This window comes from Humulus lupulus, chromosome 4 (assembly GCF_963169125.1).
Source record: "Humulus lupulus chromosome 4, drHumLupu1.1, whole genome shotgun sequence".
NCBI lineage: Eukaryota > Viridiplantae > Streptophyta > Magnoliopsida > Rosales > Cannabaceae > Humulus > Humulus lupulus.
This window is the reverse complement of record NC_084796.1, coordinates 147,809,045-147,835,656: the sequence shown is the minus strand read 5'-3', so window position 1 is coordinate 147,835,656 and position 26,612 is coordinate 147,809,045. Positions and strand designations below refer to the sequence as shown.

At 35.5% G+C, this 26,612-nt stretch overlaps 1 protein-coding gene across 2 annotated transcripts; it reads right to left on the bottom strand.

Moving 5' to 3' along the window:
* Window positions 1-565: 565 nt before the first annotated feature.
* On the bottom strand, window positions 566-26,027 carry LOC133830895 (uncharacterized). Of its 2 annotated transcripts, none has more exons than XM_062261005.1 (13): window positions 25,722-26,027; window positions 24,999-25,048; window positions 24,366-24,615; window positions 24,192-24,266; window positions 24,042-24,100; window positions 23,790-23,925; window positions 18,018-18,114; window positions 17,842-17,908; window positions 17,059-17,157; window positions 8,717-8,806; window positions 1,973-2,127; window positions 1,139-1,240; window positions 566-1,045 (listed from the first exon to the last, which is right to left on the bottom strand). In XM_062261005.1, exons 3-13 carry the CDS (start codon window positions 24,610-24,612, stop codon window positions 904-906), a joined length of 1,269 nt encoding a protein of 422 aa, XP_062116989.1. In that variant the 5' UTR covers window positions 24,613-24,615; window positions 24,999-25,048; window positions 25,722-26,027; the 3' UTR covers window positions 566-903. The 2 variants fall into 2 exon arrangements, with proteins under 2 accessions (XP_062116989.1, XP_062116988.1); XM_062261004.1 differs by having other exon boundaries at window positions 24,366-24,631; window positions 25,722-26,026.
* Window positions 26,028-26,612: the final 585 nt, after the last annotated feature.

Below are 26,612 nucleotides of genomic sequence, written 5' to 3'. Positions count from 1 at the left end.
GTGCTATTCAACTGCTGTAAATCCTGTCTTTCATGATTGACGAAGCATACCAAAGTTGATTGTCGTTCTATTCGTGAATCTTTGACCAACATGTGATTACTCTTCCACATATTTCCACTTAGCATCAAACTGCAGATATATTTACTAAGGCACATTTGTTGGGGATGATACGAAATATGATTCGATGTGGGAATTATTTTGATTGATGTTATTATAAGAATTGATTTGAATTGATTTAGAGACATTTTCTATGTATATATATGCTATAAATAGCTGTAAAAGACGTTAGAATTACTCACCAGTTTTAGCTTTCTAGGTGCCGGAATTCTGGCAATTATGTGGTAAAATCTCTTCTATATAATACAAGAAAACCCTATTGAAAAGGGTATTCAGACCAAAATTGATATCTTTTGCATTAAAAGAAAGGGGGAAGCGAATGTGACCTTGTAAGAGAGACTAAGACTTTTTTTTTTATTATTTAATTTTTTTGTTGGGGACTAAGACAATGTTTTAGGTGTTCTTATTTTTTATTTCAATAAAGAACAATACCTTCTCACATAGCCAATTTCAAGCACAAAACCTCGTTCAATTCTATACTATAAAAATTAACAAACCTTATTGGGGATTTGCAAAGAGAGCATTATTCTCCCATCAACAGTAGCCAATTTACAATTAAAACACAACTGAATCTTTTACAGAGCTCTATACTAGATACATCATAAATCTCATGAACAGAAGAGATATAAAAAATGGATATTATATAAAGAAATAGCTATAAGGACAGATGAGAAAACTTCTGACACTCAAAGTTGATGAACGACAGTTCGGGTTTGAATGATCATCCAATCCAAACTTAAGTTTGGTCTTTGTAATTATGTAGTTTTCAAATGTAACAAATGTGGCTCATCTTTTATCATTCTTGAGTTGGTTGAGACCATTGTTCATATGCTCCTGGTTCCAAGAGGCATCTACTGGAGGAAGTTGGTACTCATCTGGTTTTAAGGCTAATACAAAGTCTGGCAATGTGGGGGCAGTCTCCATAATTCTGGGGTAAAAATTCCATAACCACAGGTTAATATATATATCAGGGTTCCTTGTGTTGATCAATAACATTCAATGCTCATCAAACAAGACTTACTTTTCAGAAGAGTAGAGGTCCCGGTTTATCCGCACTTTGCTTGAAGTATCTTTTGGAATTTTCTCAGACAGATACTTCATGGTTCCCCAAAGTGGTGGATTTCTGCGTCAAACTTATCAATATTAGATAGATAGATCAATACAAAAGAATACTATCAGTTGGTCTTGTAGGTTTTATTTTCAAATTAAATCAAAGTCAATCTTGAAAGAGCAAATTCTATCCCAACAAAACTGACAAGCAACCCTCACATATAACTTAGTAGAACCAAAACCACTACAAAAGTTTCATGTGGCTTGTTTATTAGTTAGTAGTCAACTCGCAATAAAAGATCAGAACAAACAGTATCCCAGTAGCAGGGATGGAATGGAACTGCACACTAGTTTCAAGAAACAAAACAGATCACTCAGCATGCCAATGCAGGAAAAACACCTTGATTTTACATCAAAGACTAAACATAGGTTAAATTTCGAGCAGGTATGGATACACAATTGCAAACTTTAAAAACCCACATCGATTTTCTTAATTAAATTGGATTGAGGCATAATTTAAAAATCACAAAGCTATGAGCGATAAGAAGTACTAATCATTGGCAAATGGTGCACAAGAGAGCATTCTTTCTCCCCCACTTCACTACTTACAAATGTATGTAAAAGTCCATGAACTTGTGGATGTTATGCATAGAATATATTTGTTCTATCCATAAGGAGAACCGTTTTGCAGTAGTAACTGCTAACTTAAAGCACGCATAAGTTCAAGCTTATAAAGTATATTAGACTAATGACACATATCATTCTACAAGTGCAACAGAAGAGAGCATGTTGACCAAGAATTTACCTAGACAAAGGGGGAGCTGCGTTAAATGCCTCACATGCCTTTTTACTTTCTTTGAAATACTCATCAGCTGCTTGCAAAGCAGCTACAGCCATCCCATGAGATTTTTCTGTATTTCCCTCATCAAGGATTAATCCATGATAATAATATGCTCCAGCCTGATTAAGTTCAAGAAGAGACTATAAAATGAAAAATATAAAAAAGGAGCCAGATGCATCAACTAGTTTTACAAGTACAAGCTTCAATTATGCCTACAATTGAATAAATTAGTAGTGGAAGAAGCTAATCTTAGCTTGTCATTAAAGCTCCAATTATGAGACCATGAGAGGTCCAATTAAGATCAAGCGAAAGTAACTGCTAAACAAATAATACATACTGAAAGTGATCAATTTTACAAACTAGTCTATTAAAAAATTACATTAAAGAAAAAACCAATCATAGTTTTTCTTTTTTTTTTTTTTTTGAAGAAAGAGATAGAGGTCTTTGTCTTAGACTAACCTCCTCTCACGTATATTGATAACCCTCACTTTTGGCGGAGGAAAACTGTGGTAACAAACAAAAAAACCTTTCTTAGACCCCAAAGCAACAAAGCAAAACTAAACGTACAAAAAACTCCTCCAATGCCTAGTTAGGTCTAAGAAAGATAATCCCTCAAAACCTTTCGCAAGATACACCCAAGTGGCCACCCAAAACTTAACTCTCTCCCAAGTTTGAATGCATGAGGAAGACTTATCTTCAAAAATTCTACTATTCCGTTCTAGCCAAATCGCCCAAAAGCAAGCCAAAATAGTAGAAATCCAAAGATAATTCAAGCGCTTATCCCCCAATAATCTACAGCCAATCAGCTGATTACAAGAAGCCAACATACACCAATTCAACCCAAACTCTCCCAAAACTCTTGACCATAATAACCAGGCAAAGTCACAATCCAAAAAGAGATGACTAAAAGATTCAGTCAGCCCCCTTTTTGCAACAAACACACCTACTAGGGAACAAGCACTCATAAGGACGATGACGTTGAAGTATAACATTAACACTCATTTTCTCAACAAACAACAACCAGCCGAAAACCTTAACTTTAGAAGGAACACGACTCTTCCACAAAATCTTTGCCCATAACACTTCATTCCGTTCATTTAAAGAACGAATCCTCTTAAAGACAGATTTACAAGAGAATAACTCAGTAGCATCAGGCTCTTGAACTCTTCTGTCGTCCAGGACCGACGGCAGATTAACAAACTCTAGAATTCGCAACAACTCAACCAACAAAGGAAGTTCCCTATCAAAAAGAGATCTTCTAAAACGCAAATCTCAATCAATGTCTCCACTCTCCTCCCTAACCACTGCTAAGTCAGCTATAGAAACATGTTTTGCTTGGGAAATTACCGCCAAATCAGGAAACCGATCCTTCAAAGCTCGCCCTTCAATCCTCCCAAAACCTCACGAAATCACCCCAACCCACCTTGAAATGAACAAAACCCAAAAACTCACCATAAAGGGAAGATATATTTTTCCAAGGACCCCTCGCAGAAAATCTATCCACCATTTTTGTATCCAAAAAATTATCAGCTCGCCCATACAGACTCGAAACCACCTTATGCCGCAACGACTCACGCTCCAACAGAAATCTCCACAGCCACTTCATAAGGAATTCTTTGTTTCTATCTTCCAAATTACTGATACCAAGATCCCCCTGGAATAAAGGCTTACAAACCTCACTCCAAGCTATCAAATGAGCTGATCCCGCAAGATCGGCTGCTTCCCACAAAAAATCACGCATCATCCTCTCCATATCCTTCACAACACATTTGGGAGCTCGAAATGACGATAAATAGTACACCGAAAGTGACGACAACACCGATTGAATCAAAATCAGTCGCCCCCCTCTTGAGAGAAAAGCACACTTCCACCCAGCCAATCTTTTCACGCACTTAGCCAAAACTGGCTCCCAGAACTTCTTAAACCTTGGATTATCTCCCAATGGAAGGCTAAATATTTCATTGGCCACTTACCTACTTCACAACCAATCACCGAGGCACGAGCAGCCACCACATCCTCCGCCACATTAAGCCCCAACAATTGACACTTCTGCAAATTAATCTTTAGACCAGAAATGACGGAGAACACCATAAGAATATTTAGCAAGACTTGAAGAGACTCTCATCGTTAACAAAAAAAAAAACGATGTCATCAGGGACTCCAACAAATTGCTATTACTACTACTTGTCAGAGAATCTTTTTTTTTCCTTCAAACCATTCATCTGGAGCATAAACGCACCTAAACAACCTGCTGGGATGCAGTAGTCCATCTTAAATTTTTTCAAAAGCTTGTACAAAAATGTAATTGAGACCAAGCAATGGTCGAACAAGTGTTCTGCATTATCAAAATTCTACTTGCACAAAACACACCAATCCGTGAATAATGTCATGTACGACCTTCTTCTGTGTAAAACATTATTCACTCTCCCCAAAATATTGCCACATAAAAACTTTAACCTTAGGAGGTACTAGTAGTTTCCACGGACATTGAGTCCACAAACAACTATCAAATTCTACACCATCTCTAAGAGTAGATTTATAAGAAAATTTCTCAGAATTATCCCCCAACTGAACTTTTCTATCCTCCAAAATGTTACTTAAATCTTTCTTTCCAATCTCTCCATTAATCTAATAAGATTTGGAACTACTCTATCGTTGAGGCTCTTTAAAAGATGTAAATTCCAACTTGAATTTTCTCTATCATTTCCATAAAACTCTGAAATACACTTGTCTTATTAGAACAAATTAGAAAATTCTTGTGACAAAGGCTCATTCTCGCTCCAAATATCTTCCCAATACCGCATAGACTTCCCATTACCTACATTGAATGCTACCTGTTCCAACAAGTCATCATAACATGCAGCAATACCCATCCATGGGCTTATAGCATTAAGATTACTCCCTCTTTTGAATCCCATTTATTCTCGTGAAGCCCAAATTTGCTCTCTATCAACCTATACCACAATGACTGTTTCTCCACTGAAAACCTGCACCACCATTTCACCGACGACTTACTTCTTAAAATCAGATTACCTATGCCTAACCTGCCTTACCTTTAGGCCTACAAACAATCTCCCAAGACACCAAGTGTCCCCTCCTCCTAAATCCCCTCCTTCCCGAAAGAAATTCCTCATCGTCTCTAATTTCTCCACCCCTTGAATTGGAAATTTGAACAACAAAAAATAATACAAAGGTAATGCAAACAAAAGCGACTATGTTAAAGTAAGTCTCCCTCCTTTGGATAAATAAGCATGTTTCCACGCTTGCAATCTTTTGGAAACTTTACTAATAATTGGTTCCCAAAAAGTTGCTCCTTGGATTATCATCTCAAGGCATACCCCAAATATTTCATTGGACAACTACCCACCAAACATCTAATCTTGTTTGCCTATGTAGTTATCCAAGACTCGTCTACATTAAGTCCAAACAAGCAGCTTTTATTCAAATTAATTAAAAGTCTTGAAATAACACTGAATCCTTTTAGAATCTTCATCACATTCTAAACATCCTCCTCTTTTGCTTCCACAAAAAATAAAGAATCATCTACTACAAGAGTAAATAAGAACGGTAACAAAGGATCTCCTTGCTTCAGCTCTCTTGAACACCTAAATTTACCTCTCGGTCTCCAATTAATAAATATTGAAAATGAAATCAAAGTTAAACATCCTTAAATCCACTTTCTCCAAGTCCTCCCAAAATTTTATTTTCCAAAATCATATCAACAAAGTTCCACTCTACCAAAACATAAGCTTTTTCAATATCTACTTTAAAAATTACTCCCTTCTTCTTCCAGTTTCACTTCTCAACTACTTAATTAGCAATCAAAATAACATCTAGGATTTGTCTACTCACCATAACCATGTTGTGTGTTTCAGCCGCTATCTCACTGAGTACTTCTCTCAATCTTTAAGACAAACCTTAGAAGTGATCTCATACAAACTGGTGATCCGACTAATGGGTCTAAAATCTCAAAGTTTGCAAGAATTAACCTTCTTTGGGATTAAACAAACATGTCTCATTTGTAATACATGCAAAAATTCCATCCTATGCAAATTTAGCAAAGACTCCAATCAACCCATCTTTAATAATAATCTCTCAATTCTCTTGATAGAACACTATCGAGAACCCATCTTATCCTCGAGCCTTATCCCCATCACTCTTAAAGATGGTGTTTGTAATCATTTCTTCTTAAGAAGGTTTCTCCAACCTTTCAGACATATAATTAGAAAAACCTTTCCAATCCAACCCTTCAATCCCCATATTAGAGATATAATTGGAACTATACAACCTCTTATAAAAAATGTTTAAAAAGGCGTTTTTGAGGCAGAAAAAAAATCCATCAAGGCGTGCACCTTGCTAGGCAGAAGTGAGGTGCTTGTTGGGGCGGCTGAGGCGGAAATTGAGAGAGGCGTATGCCTCTGGTTTGTATTTTTGTAATGGGCTTTTTATGCCCAAAAAGGCCCAAAATCACATTAAAGCATAACTGATCTTAAATAGGCCTCTTAAATTTTCTAAAATAGGCCCAATAAAACTTAAAACAAATTAAATTAGATTTAAATAGGCCAAATAAAATTTAAAACCAATAAAGCTAGAAACCCTAGTCAATCACGCAGCCATTCTCCATTCCTCTCCCTTTCGTTCTTCTTCTCTCCTCTCCCTCTCGTTATTCTAGTTCTAGAAACAAAAGTAAACTTTATTTTAGAAATTTAGACAATTTATGAGATATTTATATTTGAGTTTTACGATACATTTTATGGTATGTTTGAGTTTTTTGACATTTCTTATTCTATGTTTGAGTGTTTGAGTTTTATAAGACACATTCATCTTATTTTATATCTTTAGGTGTTCTGAAAATATTTTTTAATTAAATATTTGAGGCTTACGCCTCAATGCGCCTCGCCTCAAAAAACAAAACACCTCGAGGCTTAAAGAGCTATTTTAACATTGCTTATAAAACCCCAAAATTTCCTCTTCTATATCCCCTCTGTATCAAGAACAGATCCATCATCCCTCTACTGCAGATCCCACTTCAATTTCTCTTTCCTCTTTAAAATTCAGATTCAATCTACCTTCAACTTCAAGACCATCCAACTTGTTAATTCTTCTCTCAAATGCCACCTTTATACTGCTTTAGTTCAACATAATCACACGGCTCCACTGCCTTAACTTGTGTTTCACACTAGAAAGTATTTTGCATTTCCCCCTCTAACTTTGTTTCTACCTCCATAATAAATATTAACTCTAAATTCCTCAACTCCCTGGCATTTTTCCTTTTGCCAATTTGATTAACCTCCTTACTCCTTTCTTTTTCAGATCTGAAATAATTATTGATTTCTAAACTCATCCTAGAATAAATAGTCACTATATCTCCCCCATATACTCTCTGTTACATCTTCTTTGGTAATTCATTCTAGATCTTCAAATTTTCTTGTATTTCATTTCTTCCCTTAAAGACTTGCTTTCCGTTAACTAAGGAAAAATCAAAGTTACAACCGTACTTCCTCTTCTCTTATCCCTGAAAACATTTCCTCACCTCCTTCAAAATATTCTTCAAAATCCTCTACCTCTGAACCTTCCGAAGGCAATAATAAGTCTTCCTCTGATTCATTACTATCAGACATTCATTATCTTGAAAATTTTGCCCTTCATTCTCATCATTTTCTAATCCGACCACATCATTCCTATCTTCATATGAAATCAATTCTTCTCAGCCCATCTCCTTGATCTTAGATCTTTTTGTTACAGGATCTTTGATAAACCTTCAATCCTGAACCAGAATCAGCCTCCTCATAACTGGTTCACTTTACAACTCTTCATTGGCTCATTAAATTTAGACCAACTCATAATTATGGAATTCAGAAGTTCTTTTATATCCATTGGTTTAATAGTACGTAATCCTTTTTTTTTCTTTCAGAAAAGGATATCTTTGTAAACTCTTGAGCGTGAAGGGGGCTTTGCATATTCTCTGAGTACACAATTTTCCTATTTTCTTTTCCCAGCATTCCTTTTTGGAAAATAAATTAAAAAAATAATTAAAGATGTAATCTAAATTTCAATAACGCCAACATATTTTCAAAAGCCTACTAGGGACTCTTACATGATACTGATTATCGTTTTCAATGAGCAAAATTTACAATTTTCCTATTTTTATGTACTTTATAATTGTTTACTTTAATTTTAAGACACTGGAATTGATATTATATATAATCAAAAGTAGATAAAAAAAAACATTGTATAAAGATTATAACTTTCATAAGAAGACACCTAAACTGACATTTGACTTCACCAAATTGATCTTCAAACTACTTCTCAAGACGAATTTCCTATCCAGATCTAGTGGCTTCCTTGTTTATAAAGAATGCCCCTAGACTGACATCTTAACTTGACAACACCTAACAATGATAACCAAACTGAATTATTGACTACTCATAACATCTGAAAATTTTCTGCAACATGATTTTTGCAATTATTTTTCAACTGCAGTAGTCGTTCTGTACGTCATTAATATCAGTGGTCTTATCATGTTTCTGGGTATTTGAATGGATTTTTCCTGTTGAGTTGTTGAAAGAGATTTTGATACTTGCATGCAATTTCAGAAGAATTGTCTACTACAGTCTATTAATGTCAACTTTATTACAAGATTATCAACACTAAGAGAAAAGGACTTTTAATGGAATACAAAACAATCAAATGGAATCATTACATTACCTTAGCTTCAACATATTTCCACTTTACATAAAGACGGTGCTTTTCTCCCCAACCATTTGATAACGGAAGGTTCATAATGTTATCTTGAGCCTGAAAAAAAAGTAAATGGCAGAGCTTAAGCAACTTATGCTTCAAAGATCAATAAGTGCATTGGTTCACATGCAGATAACGTAGAGATCAGAACTAAAATGTTATGCATACATATCAATTAGAAACTTGTAGTTCGCAATATCACCATCTAGCTACAAGTCCAACTCATAGAAATAAAAACAGTGAGCTGGTAGAGTTGGTGGAACTTCGTGAAGGTCTAACTGTTGACGCGGTTCTTCGCCAACAGGTAATTAACAGAATAAGAGAATGGGATTAGTGCTAAGTAACGAACCGTAACAGATGAATGATCTCAAAATAAAATGGTGATACTAATATTTTTTTAGGTGGTTTAAAGGTTAAAATCCTTCTACTCCACCAGCCAATATTATTGCTAGTTTTTTAGTATTCTTTACAGGGTATTTCTTTACACAATAGAATCCAACCCTTTGCAACTCTCAGAGTTTCCATATTTATAGGAGAGGGCACCTGGGGGTTGGCAAGGGGGTCATCCCGTGACCTTCTTACCCATCATGTCACTTCTGTGACATTCATGATTAATTCCTAAAACCTGACAAATGAAGTGTGGTCTAATCAATAGGTAAGGGGGATAATGGGCCGCACGGCCCAACCCAGTCGTGGGTGTCTGAACACGCACGTTTATGCTGCGTGTCCGAGAATTCAGGGATATATCAGACGCGTGATGTCTGATATATGCACGTTTACATTGCGTGGTTGACTTTATAAGGGGTCACAGCTGCCAACTCAAGCTCGTATCTTGAGCTAGATTTCTTCTTAGCCCGCGGTGTCCATACCTCTGACCTGACTCCTTAGTAACCTTAAACCTGGTAACGGCAGCTCCGGGCACATGGCATCAACGTGGCTGATATATACTTGTGCCATACCTCAGCTCGCTAATAGCCCGTGGAGAATTAGGGCGTACACTAACTATTTAAAATTAGGAATGAGATAGAATTAGTCTGTAGCTAACCTTTATATTTCACAAAAAGTGCACCTAATCAAACTTTGGATTAAAATCAGGAAACGACCATTACTTTGTAAAACATTTAGGATCACTAGATATCCAAGGGTTAGAATAATCAATCACATAGATGATATTACCCATACATTACTTGAAAACATCTCCATTAACAAAATTAAGGAATCCAAATCTCACATTCTTCCACATTGCAACGGAGAGGGAGGCAATCACTTGGTTGCTCGAGAGAAGGTCAGCCTAGATCATGGAGGATTGGGTCTAGGAAATATTATGAACAATAACAAAGCCCTAATTATGACATTATTATGGAGATTCCTATTAGAAAAAAATACTATGATACAGTCATCAAAAGTAAGTGTGGTCTGGCTTCAAATGGATGAGATACATCCATGGACCCTAGAGTTGCTTTCAAAAGCTCAAGGAAGTTTATAACCATAGATTACACTGAGTTTCATGTTACTTTCAAACAAGGCATGGGAAATACAATTAGATTTTGAGAGAATGTTTAGATGGGCAAAACAACTTTGGCTAACAGGTTCCCTTTACTTTATAGAATTGTCCTCTCTCGCAATAAACTCATTGCAGAAGTAAGGGGAAATGGAAGGGTGGACACCTCAAGACCATTCTCATGGGACCTTAAGTTCTTCAAGAGATTAACAGATTGAGAGCAGCAAAAAGTGACATGATTGAACTCAGTGTTAGAACCTTCCAAATGTTGTGTTACGGTGGCTAATAGGAGGATATGGAAGATAGAGTAGTCTAAGGCTTTCTCTTGTAAGACCATATTTGAGAAGTTAGTTATAGGAGATGGGGCTCTCCAGTTCGAGTCTTTCCATTTCATCCAAAAATATCTGGTCAAAATTAAGGTAAAGGTGTTTAAGTGGTTGGTAATTCTTAACAAGCTAAATACATGCGAGAATTTTACAGAGACGAAAACCCTTTTTACAGCTCTCTCCTAGTTGGTGCACATTGTGCAAAAGAAATCTAGAGTCTAGCAATCACATATTTCTTCACAGCCTTCCTTTTTTTTAGAGTACGTTAGTGAAGCTCCTACCACAAATAGAAGTGGAGTGGGTAAGCCAGTAACATACTATACTCTACAACATATGGAAGACGTTGGGTACCACAAAAAGGGGAGTCAAGTCATAGAAAGATAACATTATGGAACATGGTTCTTCTTGCAATTTTCTAGGTGGTTGGAAAGAGATAACAGAATTTTTAATTTTTAAATATGTAAAAGAGGATGTGAAAGTTATGTGAGAGAAAATTAAGCATTGGGTTGCCATATTAACCTTCAACAATAAGGTTTACAGGAAGGTGTTTTTGTTTTGGTCTTTCACTTTTAGGAGGAGCCTTTTTGCTACTGCCTAGGATGTAATACAAACGATAACATTCATCTTTATATTTATACAATATTGTCTCATAGTAAAAAATCCTCCTAAACTTTACAATATTGTAATGTTTGTTGTAATTCTAAATATATCGCCAACATTTTCTGTTGTAACAAACATATCTCAATCATTGACCAAAATAATCTAGAATCTCATCTGTGATCGCTGCAAATATTGAGCAGTTGTGTTAGGTTGCTTAGGCACCCAAGAGTCAAATAGAAATAAATAAAGTAGTGAGAAGTGAAATATTTTGTAGAAGTATTTTGTAATAAAAGTGTAGGTGGTTTTAGGGAAGTGTAAAAGACTTTGTAGAAATATTGAGTGTATTTAAATAGTGTGGGAGAGATTAAAGGGGCTGTGGATTGTATGATTTGAATTAGGAGTTATTGCTCTTGGGAGAGGGGTGGTCTCTCGAATACCGCAATTTGTGTCGGGTTCTTCGTATTGTCTTATTGGTTTTTTTTTAAAAAAAAAAACAAAAACAAAACTGCTTGTATTATTACTCGAGAAAAATACAAGTAAAGATGGAAAGACCCATCAAGAAAGACCAAAACAAAAACAAAAATACAGGAAATATAAGAATTACTAAAGAGAACTCCAATCTCACAACCATGCTGAGAAAAAAATATGTACAAAATTCCTATCACTAATGCCATTTTGTCTTAAAAATTTCCCAAAGTCAGTCTGCACCATTATCCTTATTATCAAAAGTTCTGCTACTTCTTTCCATCTAAATATTTTGAGAAATAAAACTCTTAATTAAATCAAAATAAACTGGTACAAATATATAGAACCGAGATGAAAATCTATTTCCCTAAATTCTAGGACTAAACAACGTAAAAAATAGTTAAAAGTAATTCATTATTTTTAGGAACTAACAAACTAGAAGAATCTAATTTTTATGATCAGACCCTCTCTTATTTAAATTCAAATATCTAACTAAATACAATACTAATAATATCCAAACTGCCATCATATTCAAGTCCCCCTCAAGCTGGGTTGTGTATGTCAAAGATTCCCAGCTTGTGCAACTCAATTATTCAAAGCTTGACTCTGAAAGAGCTTTTAAGCTACTTCGATCTTTGTAGGAATGTAAAATGTTTGGACAATTGAACTTTCATTTTTTCAGAAATGAAATGTCTGTCTATCTCAACATGTTTGGTCTTGTCACGATGAACAGGATTTTTGGCAGTACTCAAGGCAGCTTGATTATCACAAAACATCTTAATCGGATGATCTATTGTTACTCCTAGTTTACCAAGCAATCTCCTTAGCCACACTCCTCCACAAATGCCAAGGGCAAAGGCTCTAAATTTAGCCTCTGATGTACTTCTTGATACTAGTGACTACTTCTTACTTCTCCAAGTTATCAAATTTCCTCGAACATATGAATAATAACCTAAAGTACTCCTTTTGTCTAATACATCACCTCCCCAGTTTGCACCAGTGTAAACTTCAATTTCTCTATTAACATTGTAACAGTATGTATATAGCTGTCAAATAGTTGTCCAATTAGATTAATTGTAGGGATCCTAATTGACATAGTTTCCTAAGATAGCTTCACTAGTTTGCGTATTTTTTTATTATTTTTTTTTAAAACAAAACACCACCGCTTGTATTATTACTGAAAAGAATAATTTAAACAAAGAATGTACCACCTTCTTACCAAGAAACATAAGAACAATGTTAACTAAATACAGGAAACACAAACATCACAAGAAAACCTGCCACTCTACATAAATCAGAAAAACTCACATCTCTAAACTCTTTGGTACTGAACAGCCAAATAGCTACCCAATATCTAACTATATCCCACAAAGCTTCTGCACTCTCTTCTACCCCTTCAAACAGTCTTTTATTTCTTTCCAACCAGATAGCCCACCAGACATCCACAGTCTCCGTCCTCCTGAACAATTTTTTAGCTCCATTTCCTGAAACAAGCTGAACAACAAATTTCTGACAGCTATTAGGCATGCACCAGTGGTTGTTGAAGGACTTGAAAAATCTTGTCAATATCTCCATAGTAAAAGCACAATGCAGAAGAATATGTGAAGAGTCTTCCCCACTGTTCTTGCATATATGTCTCGTTAGTCATACCATGTACTGTTCCATTCCTTCCATTCCAAACTCACCAAATCCTTCTTCACCACATCCCAACAATCTTGATACACTGCCATGCCATTGTGAAACCATTTGGTCCGGTGATATATCTCATCCACTATCAAAAACAGCTCTTCTGATATCTTGTTCATCAAATTGTTCTCTACCACTAGTCTTAGATAATATGGCATCAGATATAGGTTTTGGTATTGGTGTGTTAAGAATGTAGAGGCCTCTAGACTCGTGCCTAAGATTAGGACCGATTTTTCAGAGGCATCTTTAGTGAACGCAACATGTGCCAAGTATTTTTCTGGATTTCGTACTGAAGCTTTACACACTCAAACTTCGTATGTCCTAGCTTATGACAGTATCGATGTAGATTGTCTCCAAAATCTTACATTTGAGTTTCAAACCCTTGTCAACCTCATCTTTTGTTTCCACTTTGTTTGGTTGATCTCCTAGACACATAATTATTATTTTGACTTACTAAAGCACCACTGAGTTGAACAGGTGGAGTACCTTCTGTGCAAAGTACTCGACTAAATACTTATTGTAAAGAGATCTTAAAACCATAAAGGACTTGAGACTTAGCAAACTCAAAGTCAGAGGAAAGGCGGAAACTCATGATAGCCATTTGTTCTTGTTGGTGTTGTTGAACCTTTCACATCAAGGTTAAAAGGCAGCAACATATTAAGCTCCTCGTATGTCTTCTCCTCTTTCCGCTGGTCAAGGAGAGGATGATTTGTTGGTCTATTCTGCTACATCCTCTCTGAACTTGCCTCAGAACAAGCTCCTGTCAAGCCTCCTACTATTCAAGTCTACTCCAAGCGTAAACCTCTTGATTCATTTCCTGTACCTGCTCCTTCGTTGTCGAATCCAATCCCAAGGGATGATCTTCCTATTGCATTACACAAAGGTAAAGGCCAGTGTACTTATCTTATTTCTTCTTTTGTTTCTTATAACTGCTTGTCGTCTTCCTCTTGTTCTTTTATTGCATCCCTTGATTCTATCTCTATCCCTATAACTATCATGAAGCCATCTCTCATCTTGGTTGGTATCATGCAACGAAAGAGGAAATGAATGTTTTAGATGACAATAGTCCTTGGAACATGGTTGATTTACCTTCAGAAAAACAGACTGTAGGATGTAAATGGGTGTTCACGATTAAGGTTATTCCAGATGGTTCAGTTGCTTGGTTGAAAGCTCGTCTTGTCGCTAAGGGATATGCTCAAACCAATTGAGTGGACTATTCTGAAACTTTTTCTCTGGTTGCTAAATTGACATCTATTAGATTGTTATTTCTATAGCAACTATTGATCATTGGCCTTGTCTCTATTTCTCCCATCACTGAGAAAATAAATCACTCTTCCTCATCCATAGCACAAGAAATAATTCACATCCATCCACTTCACCCACTCCAAGTGTATTCGTAGAAGAATGGGCCAATCTCTCAACGACCACATGCTCAATCATCTAATTCAAACCCAAATGACTAACGAGGTAAGTACTCCACTCAACTCTAAGGATGTAGATGCCCAAAAAGAAGGTGACCTTGACATACCCATAGCACTTAGGAAAGGAACTAGGACTTGTACTCAACACCCTTTGTATCTTTTCTTGTCATATATAAACTATCCCATAACTATAGAGCCTTCCTTACTGGTTTTATTAGTGTAACAATCCCAAAAATACTATTTGAAGCATTAGGGGACGAGAATTGGAGGAATGCCACGACGGTAGAGATGGAGGCTCTCAAAACAAAAATCAAGACATGAGATTTGGTAAAGTTGTTGAAATGAAAAAACCAACTGGGTGTAAATGGATCTTTGCAATAAATTGCAAGTCTGATGACTCATTAGAGAAGTATAAAGCAGGATTAGTTGCTAAAGGCTATACTCAAACCTATGACACAAACTATCTCGACGCACTTGCTCCAATTGCAAGAATGAATACGTTGAGAGTGTTATTGTCTTTAGCAACTAACTTTGGTTGAAATTTGCCACAATTTGATGTCAAGAACGTCTTCTAACAATGGCGACCTTGAAGAAGAGATTTGTATGGAAGTATCCTAGATTTGGCCATACTAATGAAGAACATGCAGGAAATCAAGCTAGTCAATATGGTTCCCAAAAATCAAGGATTGTGATTATGTATAGCAGATTTCTAGGTTTATTTTAATTGTTTTTATTGATTTGAAGATTCAATGGGAAGGTTCAATGAGGTTATTTTGTGATAATAAGTCAACTATCAATATTGCACATAATCCAATACAACATTTTGTGATAACAAGTCAACTATCAATATTGCACATAATCCAATACAACATGATCGCACAAGAGTTAACAAACATTTTATAAAAAGAGAAGCTTGATAGTGGTTTAATTTGTACTCTATTTGTGTCTATAGATAATCAACTTGTGGACAGGGACGGACTTATGTTGTACTCAGGGTGGCCCACCCTCAATTTTTCTTTTATATATTATATATATCCCTGTATATATATAGAGAAAGCCAGACTTACGTAGGGCAGTGCCCACCCTGATTTTCTTTCCTTTTTATTATCTATCTACTGTAATGTAGAGATTGAACAAGTAATGATTCATTCTTTCTCTTTTATGTGTTTTGTGCATTGTGCTACTATTTTTTTCTTTAGAAAGTTTGCGCTTCACTTTTATTGTATGGAGCAAGAGCGTGCTTCATTAATTTTTTTTTTTAAAAAAAAAGACTTCAAGAGTTAGCGCATTACATTGTTTTTATTTTTTTTATTATTTATTTATGAAGTGAAATTTTATTATTCTTTTGTCCTAATTCATTCTAATTGTGCAATAAAAAACTCATCTTCTTTGCTTATGAATACTTAAGCTTATGGGTTTTTTTTTTATACGACTTTTTTTTTATATATATTTTGCCCACCCTGAGTTGGAATCCTAGGTCCATCCCTGCTTGTGGATGTACTCATCAAAGGGCTTTCCAGTGCAGCTTTTCAGAGATTAGTTGACAAGCTTGGAATGGATAACATCCATTCTTCAGCTTGAGGGGGAGAGTTGGAAAACACAATTTTGACCTAATTAATTTAGGAGGTTAAATGATACATTTTATGAGATTAGTAGTTATTGTATTCCTTGATTTTAGTTCGACCTAGGAGATTTTTTGTTAATTCTTTCCTAGTTTAGCTTATGCTGATGTGTAAATATATGTATATATAGATATATATAATTAATTGGATCTATGAAATGTATCAAAGACATTTTCTATCATCCATCTTTTCTCTCCCCACCCTAAAGCCCTCGAACTATATCTGCTTCTCTTGCTTTATTCACTAGTCTTCCCATTATGTCCACCACAAGAGTTAAAAAGAAAGGTGATAGCTGATCCCCTTGTCTTAAACCCCTCGTACCGCTAAATTTTCCCCTTGGTCTTAAACCCCTTGTAACCCTAAACCCCCAGTAGTATTGTCTTACTGGTTTTGCAATTTACAGAGAAAGTTTATTTACTATACTGTTCTATTCTATTTTGTGAACTTGTGCGCTGGTAGTATCTCTAGGTTGTGGGTGAATTTATTTGGGTCTTAACATAACGTTAGTATTTGGATAAGATCAATTGAAAAGTTCAAATTTTTCACTTGCGCTCACGTAGATTTCACAGTTCACGCAATCCATAATCTAATAGCATAAATAAACTGTAAAGATTCTTCATTACCTTTTTATTCCCAAAAACACCGTTTGCATGATATATCATGTATATAAATTAAAAAGCATGAATACCTGCTGCCAGTACTTGACCATCTCACATGCAAGCCTTCGCTTCACAGCAAGAGTGGCTTTTGTGCTATCAATTGCCATTCCAAGTTGAATATCAACACCCTAAGAAAGACAATGAGAACAAAAATCATCCACATTGAAAGAAAACACACACACACACATATATATGAATATAAAGTGTCTCCAATTTTGCTGGGCCTTATGAACTTTTGTAGAAAAGAAAAACAAAGTACAATTTAAAGGATCCAGCTTGACCCTACATAATTGTTGAGACAAAAGAGATGTCATTGCCATAGAATATTAGTATATACCACAAACAGGAAAATAAAAATCTCAATATCTAAATAGAAACAGCAGAAAAAGTGGACAATCAAAAAAGTACATAGTTTACTAGCACAAAATGATACCCAACTAAATTCCCCACAATGTTAAGCATTGCAGTTCAGCAGTAAGTGAATGGTTTTGGGTTTATTGATATCTACAATGATCTTTCAAACACCGCAAGGTCTTAGTTTGATGTGCTATACTTGCTGTAAGAAATGAATCCACGAAAATTTACCAATCATTGCAGATAAAGTCAACATATTCCTATATTAGAATCTTCCCTGACAATTAATCTGGACGTTTTGTTCTCTTAGGGTCGATTACTTAGATTAATATTCAAATTAATTAAAAACCATAAAGATACACACTTATCTTGCAAATCAGAATATCAAGTTCTACATTATAGACTTGGAAGAAACTAGCTTTTCATCAACAGAGAGTTCATCCAGAGAAGGTCACTACCTGTCCTAATGCTTGTAAGCAGAGTGCTCGAAGAACTCCTTCTGCCAAGTCTACTGGTAGATTTCTCCTACAATTGAGCATCATCCAGAAATTCAGGACAATGGAGAAAGGATGAACTTATTGCAATCATAGCACCAAATCAGTCATAACCAAGCAGATCTACCATCTAAACAAACCTGAGTTCAGAAGGGAAATGTGGAAGTACATGTCGTACAGCACAATCTAGGTATCCTGCTGCCTTTAAGAAAATATCAACAGAAGCTCGCCTGTTCTCTGTTACAAAAGAATGAAGTTCAATACCATGTAATATAGAATTGAGAAACAAAAGACAGCATGTGAAGCACAAGGAAGCTATAAGTTTAGTAATGGAACTACTGCATAAAGTGCTTAAGCACCAGTGTAAATTTTAAAAGGTGGGTGAATCCCTTTACCTGAATCGATAGTCGGTTGATCAAAAAAACCATTTCTAAAACAAAATAATATTACCGAAATAAAAAGGTCATGGCATTTTTGGTAATATCAAGCAATCCCAACATTTAAAATTTCATACCATCTCTATAAGCATGAGACATGAATGGGAAATATTCAAATCCTAGACTACATTAGCAGTAAGCAGACGAAAGTGCTTTAAAGTAGATAAAAAGATGTCATTTAAGAGTATTCCATCATTGGTTTTTATTTTGTCATCATCCACAAAGAGATGTTTTGCGGATGTATAATATTTTTTCTTTTTAATAAAAAAGAGATGTAATTTTAAAATAAAAGTACAAGGAACAAGCAATCCCCACATAAACACGAAAACCAAACACAAACCCAACATCAAAATGCAAAACAGGATAGCCCAAGATACCATTAATATCTTCCAAATTCTCAATAAAAAAGGAATAGGAAAATTTTAAACTTCTTGACACTCTTAAACCTAAGAATGGCCCATAATTCCACTATTTCCCGTTTCTCCTCCTCAACTACACAACAGCATATAAAATTCTCTGATTTCTCTACCCCAAACAGCCCAAAACATAGCCAAAAGGCAGTCCTCCCATCTCCAACAAAACCCTGCTGGCCTAAAAAAAAAAAATCAGAACAAGTTCTAGGAATGGGCTAACATAAATTGAGCTCAGTCAAAAGTCTCCCCCACAAAGTTAACATCTTTTATGGATGTATAATTCTTGGCCAACCATGTCAAACACTATGGCTACAACAAGGTACAAGATTTTAGAAGATATCACACAAACTACACAAGATGAAAATAGTAAATGAGAGAAATTGAGAGAGTGTTTTATTGAACTTAAACTGGAAAAAGAAACCAAAAAATACCCAGGTATTTGAGAGCCTGGTTCTCTCCCTAGAGCTAGAGCTCAATTTAAATGAGAAAACAGCCTATCTTACACACTCTCATCCCCACAATATATTCTCTCAAGCTTTCCATACAAATCAGATATGCAAACGATTAAAAATTCCCTAAATTGATCTAACAGTCATTGACTAGAGTAATTACCCCAAATCCACACCCAACAATTGAGGCAGTCATAGCACTTTCACCCAACCAAGCACTTTCCTAATTCCATCGTGGATATGTGTACCTGATTAGGGGACTATCAGAAGAAAAGTCTATAATATCTGTATGATGTATGCTGCGTTGGATATACTAATAAATAGACAATGCATCTATATCTTAAGAAACAGTAATAAAATATCATGTCAACAAAATGAAACTTACGTTATACTTGGTATGCACTTTGCCTTTACATGCATTGGTAGTTTCCTAAAAGCTTAAACTTTCATCTGAACTTTAATCAAGTATTTGTGGTGTTAGAACCTGGCTAATTCTAAAGTCTTTATCTAGTCTAAACTTTCATCTTTCAGGTAAATACTGTGTTTGTTTCTGTTTCAGTTCTTATCCTGTATCCATGCCAGGGTATTAAGTAGCATATATCAGATAAAACATACACTTGGCCCATTTATAATTGATTTAAGCAAAGGGACAGTCATAATTTCAACAGCAATCCACAGGTTCTTTCTAGCATTTACGGATAGAGAAAATAGACATGTTCTAATTTATTCTCCAGTATCCAAAGTAACAATAGAGTCATCTACTGAGAAATATGGTTACACTCACTTACCCATCCATCCTATAGATAATGGAAATTGTATCTTAAGAGCATATATAAACAAACTTTGGGTATTAAGCCCAGGTAGATGGAAGATATCCATTATGCCACTCACATACTTATACATAACAGAAATAGTTTTGAGGGGTAAAGATCAATAACAATTAGTACAGAGAGAAAACAATTATCAAAGATACCCAACCTATCAAAATATGGAGAATTATGTTTATCTGTAAAGACATGTAAGTTATTTATTTCATTGGCAACAAAGTTTATGTAACTTACAACTTACATATTCAGCAGATGAGCTAATGCTGTGAGAGAGTCTTATTAAAAATAAATAAAATATACCAAAAGAGGACCATGTACTTGTAGAAATAGTGATAGATTTAGGGTGTCTTGTACAGCTAAGCATAGGTTGTGATATTAGACAGCTAAGCATAGATTGTAATATTTATTTCTTTCCTTTTTTAGCTATCTTGTACATTGTAATTTGCCTATATATTGGCCTTTCTATTCTTCAATAAAATCAGATTAGAAGAATTAATCCCAAAACAACTACATGGCATCAGCGCATTTGTAGTCCAAAAATTGGGAAATCTTTCCAATTTTCTTTTCTCTGCCATTTCTTAAAAAAATTAGGGTTTCGATCTTTGAGGCTCAAACTTAGAAATCCTTTTTTAGAGTTTTCTTCTAATCTCACCTCCTACACAGAAAGCTTGTCATTCAAAGGAATATCAGATTTGGGAAACTCTTCATGATCATCAGGCTGCATTTCTTCAACCCAATGCATTCACACATGAACATCATCAAACTGCTCAACCCTTACTTGTGTTGTCACAGTCAACTGGTTCTCCCTTGCCTTCTTCTTTGCCTATCCAACCAAATCTCAGCCCAAAAAATACATCCAGTGATGAGGACACCAAGACTAAAGATCCAAGTCTAGTTCCAGTTGGTCTGGTGACAAGGGCACGAGCCAAAAGACTCAGTTTAGGAGCTTGATGAGTCTTATTGTATTTTGTCATCTTGTATTTTTTATTTAGTCTTTGTTTATTTTGTGAAAAGTCAAACACTTGACTTGTGTGAGTCCAAGAGTCCTTTTGTCTTTAATTTTCAGTTTTCATTAGGAAGACAAAAGGCTTGTCTTTAATTTCGGTTTTCATTAGGAAGACAAAAGGCTTGTTTTTTTAAATTTCGATTTTGCTTTAGGAAGACAAAGGGGCTTGTCTTGATGTAATTTTCGCCTATATTAGGCCTTGAAAACATTTGGAAAAATCAGATTATGTGGAATGAAAATTGTGAGTGTTTTTTTTCTTAAGTTCTTGAAGAAACTTTTGAACTTATCAAGGGGTTCCTTGTGGCGTTCAACCTGACTTATCAAACGGATTCCCATCCCCGTTTGTGGCGTCTTCCTCATACCAAGGTTCGTGCTTGGCTAAGCATTGGGTCGCGGTTCTTCATCCCCAGTTTCGTGTGTTCTTGGTGGCTGTGCCATATTTGGTGTCGGGTTTCATCACAGTGTTGGTGTGGTTCGTATCATCCAGCCCGTCCTCCTCACTTCCTATAGTCAGTCCGACCTCATTTTCCGCCGATGAAAATCCAAACACTCTCTCAAATGTACCGCTACTTCAAACTCAAGCACAATTTGATATAGGTAACAAAGAACTTCGTGTTTATAGCAGGAGAAAAGCTGGGAATATAGAGGTCAACATGCAAGACAAGGACTATTCAAACACTCAACCGAGCTCTCGCGACCTTGAAAATCATGAAGGTATGGATTCTATGACTCATGAGTTAGTTTCTCCCACTATTGATGACATTGACCTGCCTATTGCTCTTTGAAAGGGCGTCAGAACTTGTACTAATCACCCAATAGAGAAATATGTTGCCTATGGAAACTAACACCTATGTACCGAGCCTTTGTCTCTTCCCTTGATCTTATTCAAATTCCTACAGACATTTATGAGGCCTTGAAAGATCCTAAATAGAAGATTGCAGTCAATGAAGAAATCAATGCTCTTGAGAAAAATGGTATTTGGGCTCTCACGGAGTTACCTCAAGGAAAGCGAACAGTTGGTTGTAAGTGGATTTTCACCGTCAAGTATAACTCAGATGGGAGTATCAACAGATTCAAGGCTCGGTTGGTCGCGAAAGGGTTCACTCAATCATATGGTGTTGACTATTAGGAGACCTTTGCTCCCGTCGCCAAGCTTAATACAGTAAAAGTTTTGTTATCACTTGCTGTAAATTGTGATTGGCCCTTATATCAGTTGGATGTAAAAAATGTCTTCTTGAATGGGGAACTCGAAGAAGAAGTCTATATGGAAATTCCACCAGGGATGAAAAAATACTCCAGTGGTCGAGTAGTGTGCAAACTTCTCAAATCTCTTTATGGCTTGAAACAGTTTCCTCGGGCATGGTTTGATAGATTTGCAAAGACAGTTATTAAACATGGATATACTCAAAGCCAAGCTGATCATACCCTGTTTGTTAAGTTCTCTTCAACAGGGAAGCTGGCAATTCTCATTGTCTATATGGATGACATAATCCTAACTGGAGACGATTCATGCAAAATTTCAGATCTCAGAAGACTTCTTGCCTCAAAGTTTGAAATTAAAGATTTAGGACCCCTCAAATACTTTTTTGGAATGGAAGTAGCCCGATCCAAAGATAGAATTGTTATATCTCAAAGAAAGTATATTCTAGACCTTTTAAAAGAAACTGGAATGATTGGGAGTAAGCCTGTTGACACTCCAATGGATCCAAACTTGAAAGCAATTTGAAGTGAGGATTCAACTCCAGTAAAGAGGGGGAGTTATCAAAGATTAGTGGGGAAACTAATCTATCTCTCTCATACTAGACCTGATATCGCTTTCTCTGTCAGCGTGGTAAGCCAACATATGCACAATCCTTTCGAGGAGCATTTGGAAGCAGTTCGTCGTATTCTAAGATATTTAAAAATGACACCAAGTCTTGGTTTGCACTTCAGAAAACACAACAATCGAGACTTGGAAGTCTACACAGATTCTAGTTGGGTTGACCGACAGACGATCAACCAGTGGTTATTGCACCTATGTATGGGGTAATTTAGTCACTTGGCGAAGCAAAAAGCAGTATGTGGTCTCAAGGAGTAGTGCAGAGTCAGAATATCGTGCTTTGGCCTTAGGTATATGTGAAGGAATGTGGCTCAAAAGGCTAATGAATGAGTTGAGAATTGACTCTCCTGAGTCATTTAAGATGTACAGTGATAGTCAAGCTGCAATCAACATTGCTAAGAATCTGGTTCACCATGATAGAACTAAACATGTTGAAATCGACCGACACTTCATTTTTGAGAAAGTAAATTCAAAGGTTATTGAGCTCAACTACATTCCCACAAAGAAACAGATTGCCAACATCCTAACAAAGGCCCTACTAAGAACGAGTTTTGAATAATTTAATTCCAAGTTGGGTTTGTATAACATATACAACCCAGCTTGAGGGGGAGTGTAGAAATAGTGATAGATTTAGGGTGTCTTGTACAGCTAAGCATAGGTTGTAATATTAGACAGCTAAGCATAGGTTGTAATATTTATTTCTTTCCTTTTTTAGCTATCTTGTACATTGTAATTTGCCTATATATTGGCCTTTCTATTCTTCAATAAAATTAGATTAGAAGAATTAATCACAAAGCAACTACAGTACTCAATATTTTTCATACCTAAATTTTAAAATATAGGTAGAAGAACTTCCTCAATAACATGAAAAACAATGTATAGCAAGATAAACAGGCAGAGAGAGATAAAGAGGAAAGAGGTGAAATGTACTAGTAGTGTAATGTCATGCAGTAATACGTACCTTCCGACACTTTTGGCTGATAACCATCAGCAGATGTTCTTGGAAGAAGTAACAAGTTGGCCTGTGATAATGATAGCGTTGCCATCAAATGTAAAACTGACAACACCTCGTACCAAGCATTAGACAAGGCTGTTTCCTGCAAAATTATTCTTCCAACTAAAGCAATGTTCCTTTGAGAAATGATAAGAATTTAAAAAATATATATATTGTATATAGAGACAAGGATTGATAAGATTGATCAAACATTCACACCTCCGCTTCATCTTCTTGATTTATCCATAGAAATTGTACCCTGTATTGTAGCTGGCTTCCTTGACAGGACAGACAAACATTAAGGTCAGAGTTTATCTGAAATAGCTGCAGAAACATTTCTATGATAATAACATTCAACACATTATTTACCATCTTTCACTAATCCCAGAAGAACGGGCAAGTAATCTTCCAGAGCCTGTTGAAGATCAGCTAAAGTTGATCCACCTGAAGAAAGAATGTTAATTTGGCTTATAAAATCCTGGATGTGATGTTAGGGAAAAAACATTGATTTTTTTCGGGGGCGGAAAAAAAAAACCAACCAACCATGTTGGGTTTTTCTTCTCGTTCTAGTAATTGTAGGACCCTCTTGCCCTGCCATTACTACTATACGAGTTCTTAAAGCGGATAATTTTTCCACTAAACTCTTAGATAAGTGTTCGTCGAGTGCTTGTGAGAAATCAACAGGTTTAGGAATCCTTAAACCAGGAACATAGACAGAAACATCCCCAATGTTTCCTGGCCTCCTTCTATTTCCTCCGGTATCCTTCGGTGTCGAAAAAACGCATCCCATATCCTGTGATTCACAGAAACTGTCGACTCAAAAAGAAATTAGTCAATCAGCATCCCCAATGTATACTCATGTGTATAAATGTATATGCAGCTTTGTGTATGTCGGAACAACAGATAGGCAATAGATTTCCATGAACCCGAGATTAAGATAGCACTCACAAGGAAGGTTGAACAGCAGCACAAGTAATCAATGCAATACACTAATTTAATGCCAACCAACAAAGCACAAGTAGTTGGTGGCTCACGGACACAATCCTAATGACTCTTACTAGAACTCTCTTACGATACTGTCAATTACTAATTAATTTATACACATAATAATTACACCTGCTGAGCTAGAGTTCCATAAAAGATAGTAAAAGGGTTTTCCAAAATTCAATCACTCACCTTCTTCTTCGTCAGACGTTTGACTAATCAGTTGGACCTTCTAGTAATTTCTGCACACAATAGAAAAAAGATACACACAAGGTTAGAGAGAGCAAGGAAAAAAGAGGTAGCAAAATCACAAGGATGGCATGAGTCTCATGCCATGTGTATTAGTTTCTTGTTAAGCTTTTCATTTTCGTGTCATTATTTCGTGATTCGTTTCATTGTGACAAAACAACAAGACTTCAAAAAGTGTCACCGAAAATTTAAGGGTAAAGGTACTACTAGTAACTACTCCATACACTTCCAGTGCACAAATCCAAAAATTCCAGACTGAAAGAATGTCTATAATAATAATAATAAACACTCAAAACCGAACAAGAACTGGGATTTGGATAACACGTAAAGATAAAGTAACTTACAAAGAAATCTTCTAAAAGAATAATAATATCTAGAAAACATCGCCGAAATATTTCGAGAATTGAGAGTAAAGGGTCTTCAAACAAGTTCAAATAAGCAACAATCAAAGAAAAATATTTGTTTTTTAAAAAAAAAACCCAGAAATTCAGGTTCTAAATTTTTGAACAACTTAAAGAATAAAAAACAATGTGAGAGAAATAGTCAATCTTAATACTCAACAAATTCCCACACTTGTAACAATCTTTCTATCCCCTATATTTTCACACGAACCAAACATCATCATAATCTGATCATCATTTTCATTCGGAATAAGCATGTTCTTACCATCAAAAACTTATTATTCTCTGTTCCCGTCTCTTCTCTTCTGTTCCGAAATTGAATAGCATAAACCCAACACCCAAAACTCAAATACAACTCCAAGGGTTCTTGGGAATTGAGTAATTCTCCAAAAAGAAAAAAGCTAAAAAAAATCAAAACAACATAAAATGTGAATAAAAACTCTGATTTTGTACTGAAATGATTGTAGAGATAAGAGACAGAGTCAATCCTTTTTCCACTTTATTAATGAAAAAACTGGATATTTGGGGCATAAGAATAATACAACTAGCAATCTCTGCCAGAATAAGGCTTAATGTCCTTTTCAATTTGGTTGCACAAATTTATTTAAATATATATATATATACGTACATAAGCACATGAAATTTTTACATTTAAAAAATAAGAAATATAACCTTTTTTTAATGGCCCAACTCAGCTAAGCTAAACTCAACCGAAGGAAACCTTTTTCCTTTTAGCCTTTTTGACAATCTTTTGTGTTCCTTTTCTCATACGTCAAACACAACTGTACTTAAATTACCGTTATTACTTATTTTATATATACCGTATTTATTTTAACTATTGATATTTTTAAGTATAGACCTGACATATTTAATTTTAAATATAGATATTTTAAGTATAGACCTAACATTACATACACGTGTCAGATTATTTTTTTCTAAGAATAATCTAAAATATTACAAGGGTGCTAATTCTAGATTGTATTAGATTTATTCATTTGGGAGAAGCTGAAAATTAGACCGTTATATAATTACTTAATTAAAATTATCCATAATTATATTTAATTTAATTCTACCCATTTTAATCCCAACACTTCCAAAAATACTATCGACTATTAACTTTCCCTCTAACCTTCTACACCACCACAATCACCATTCT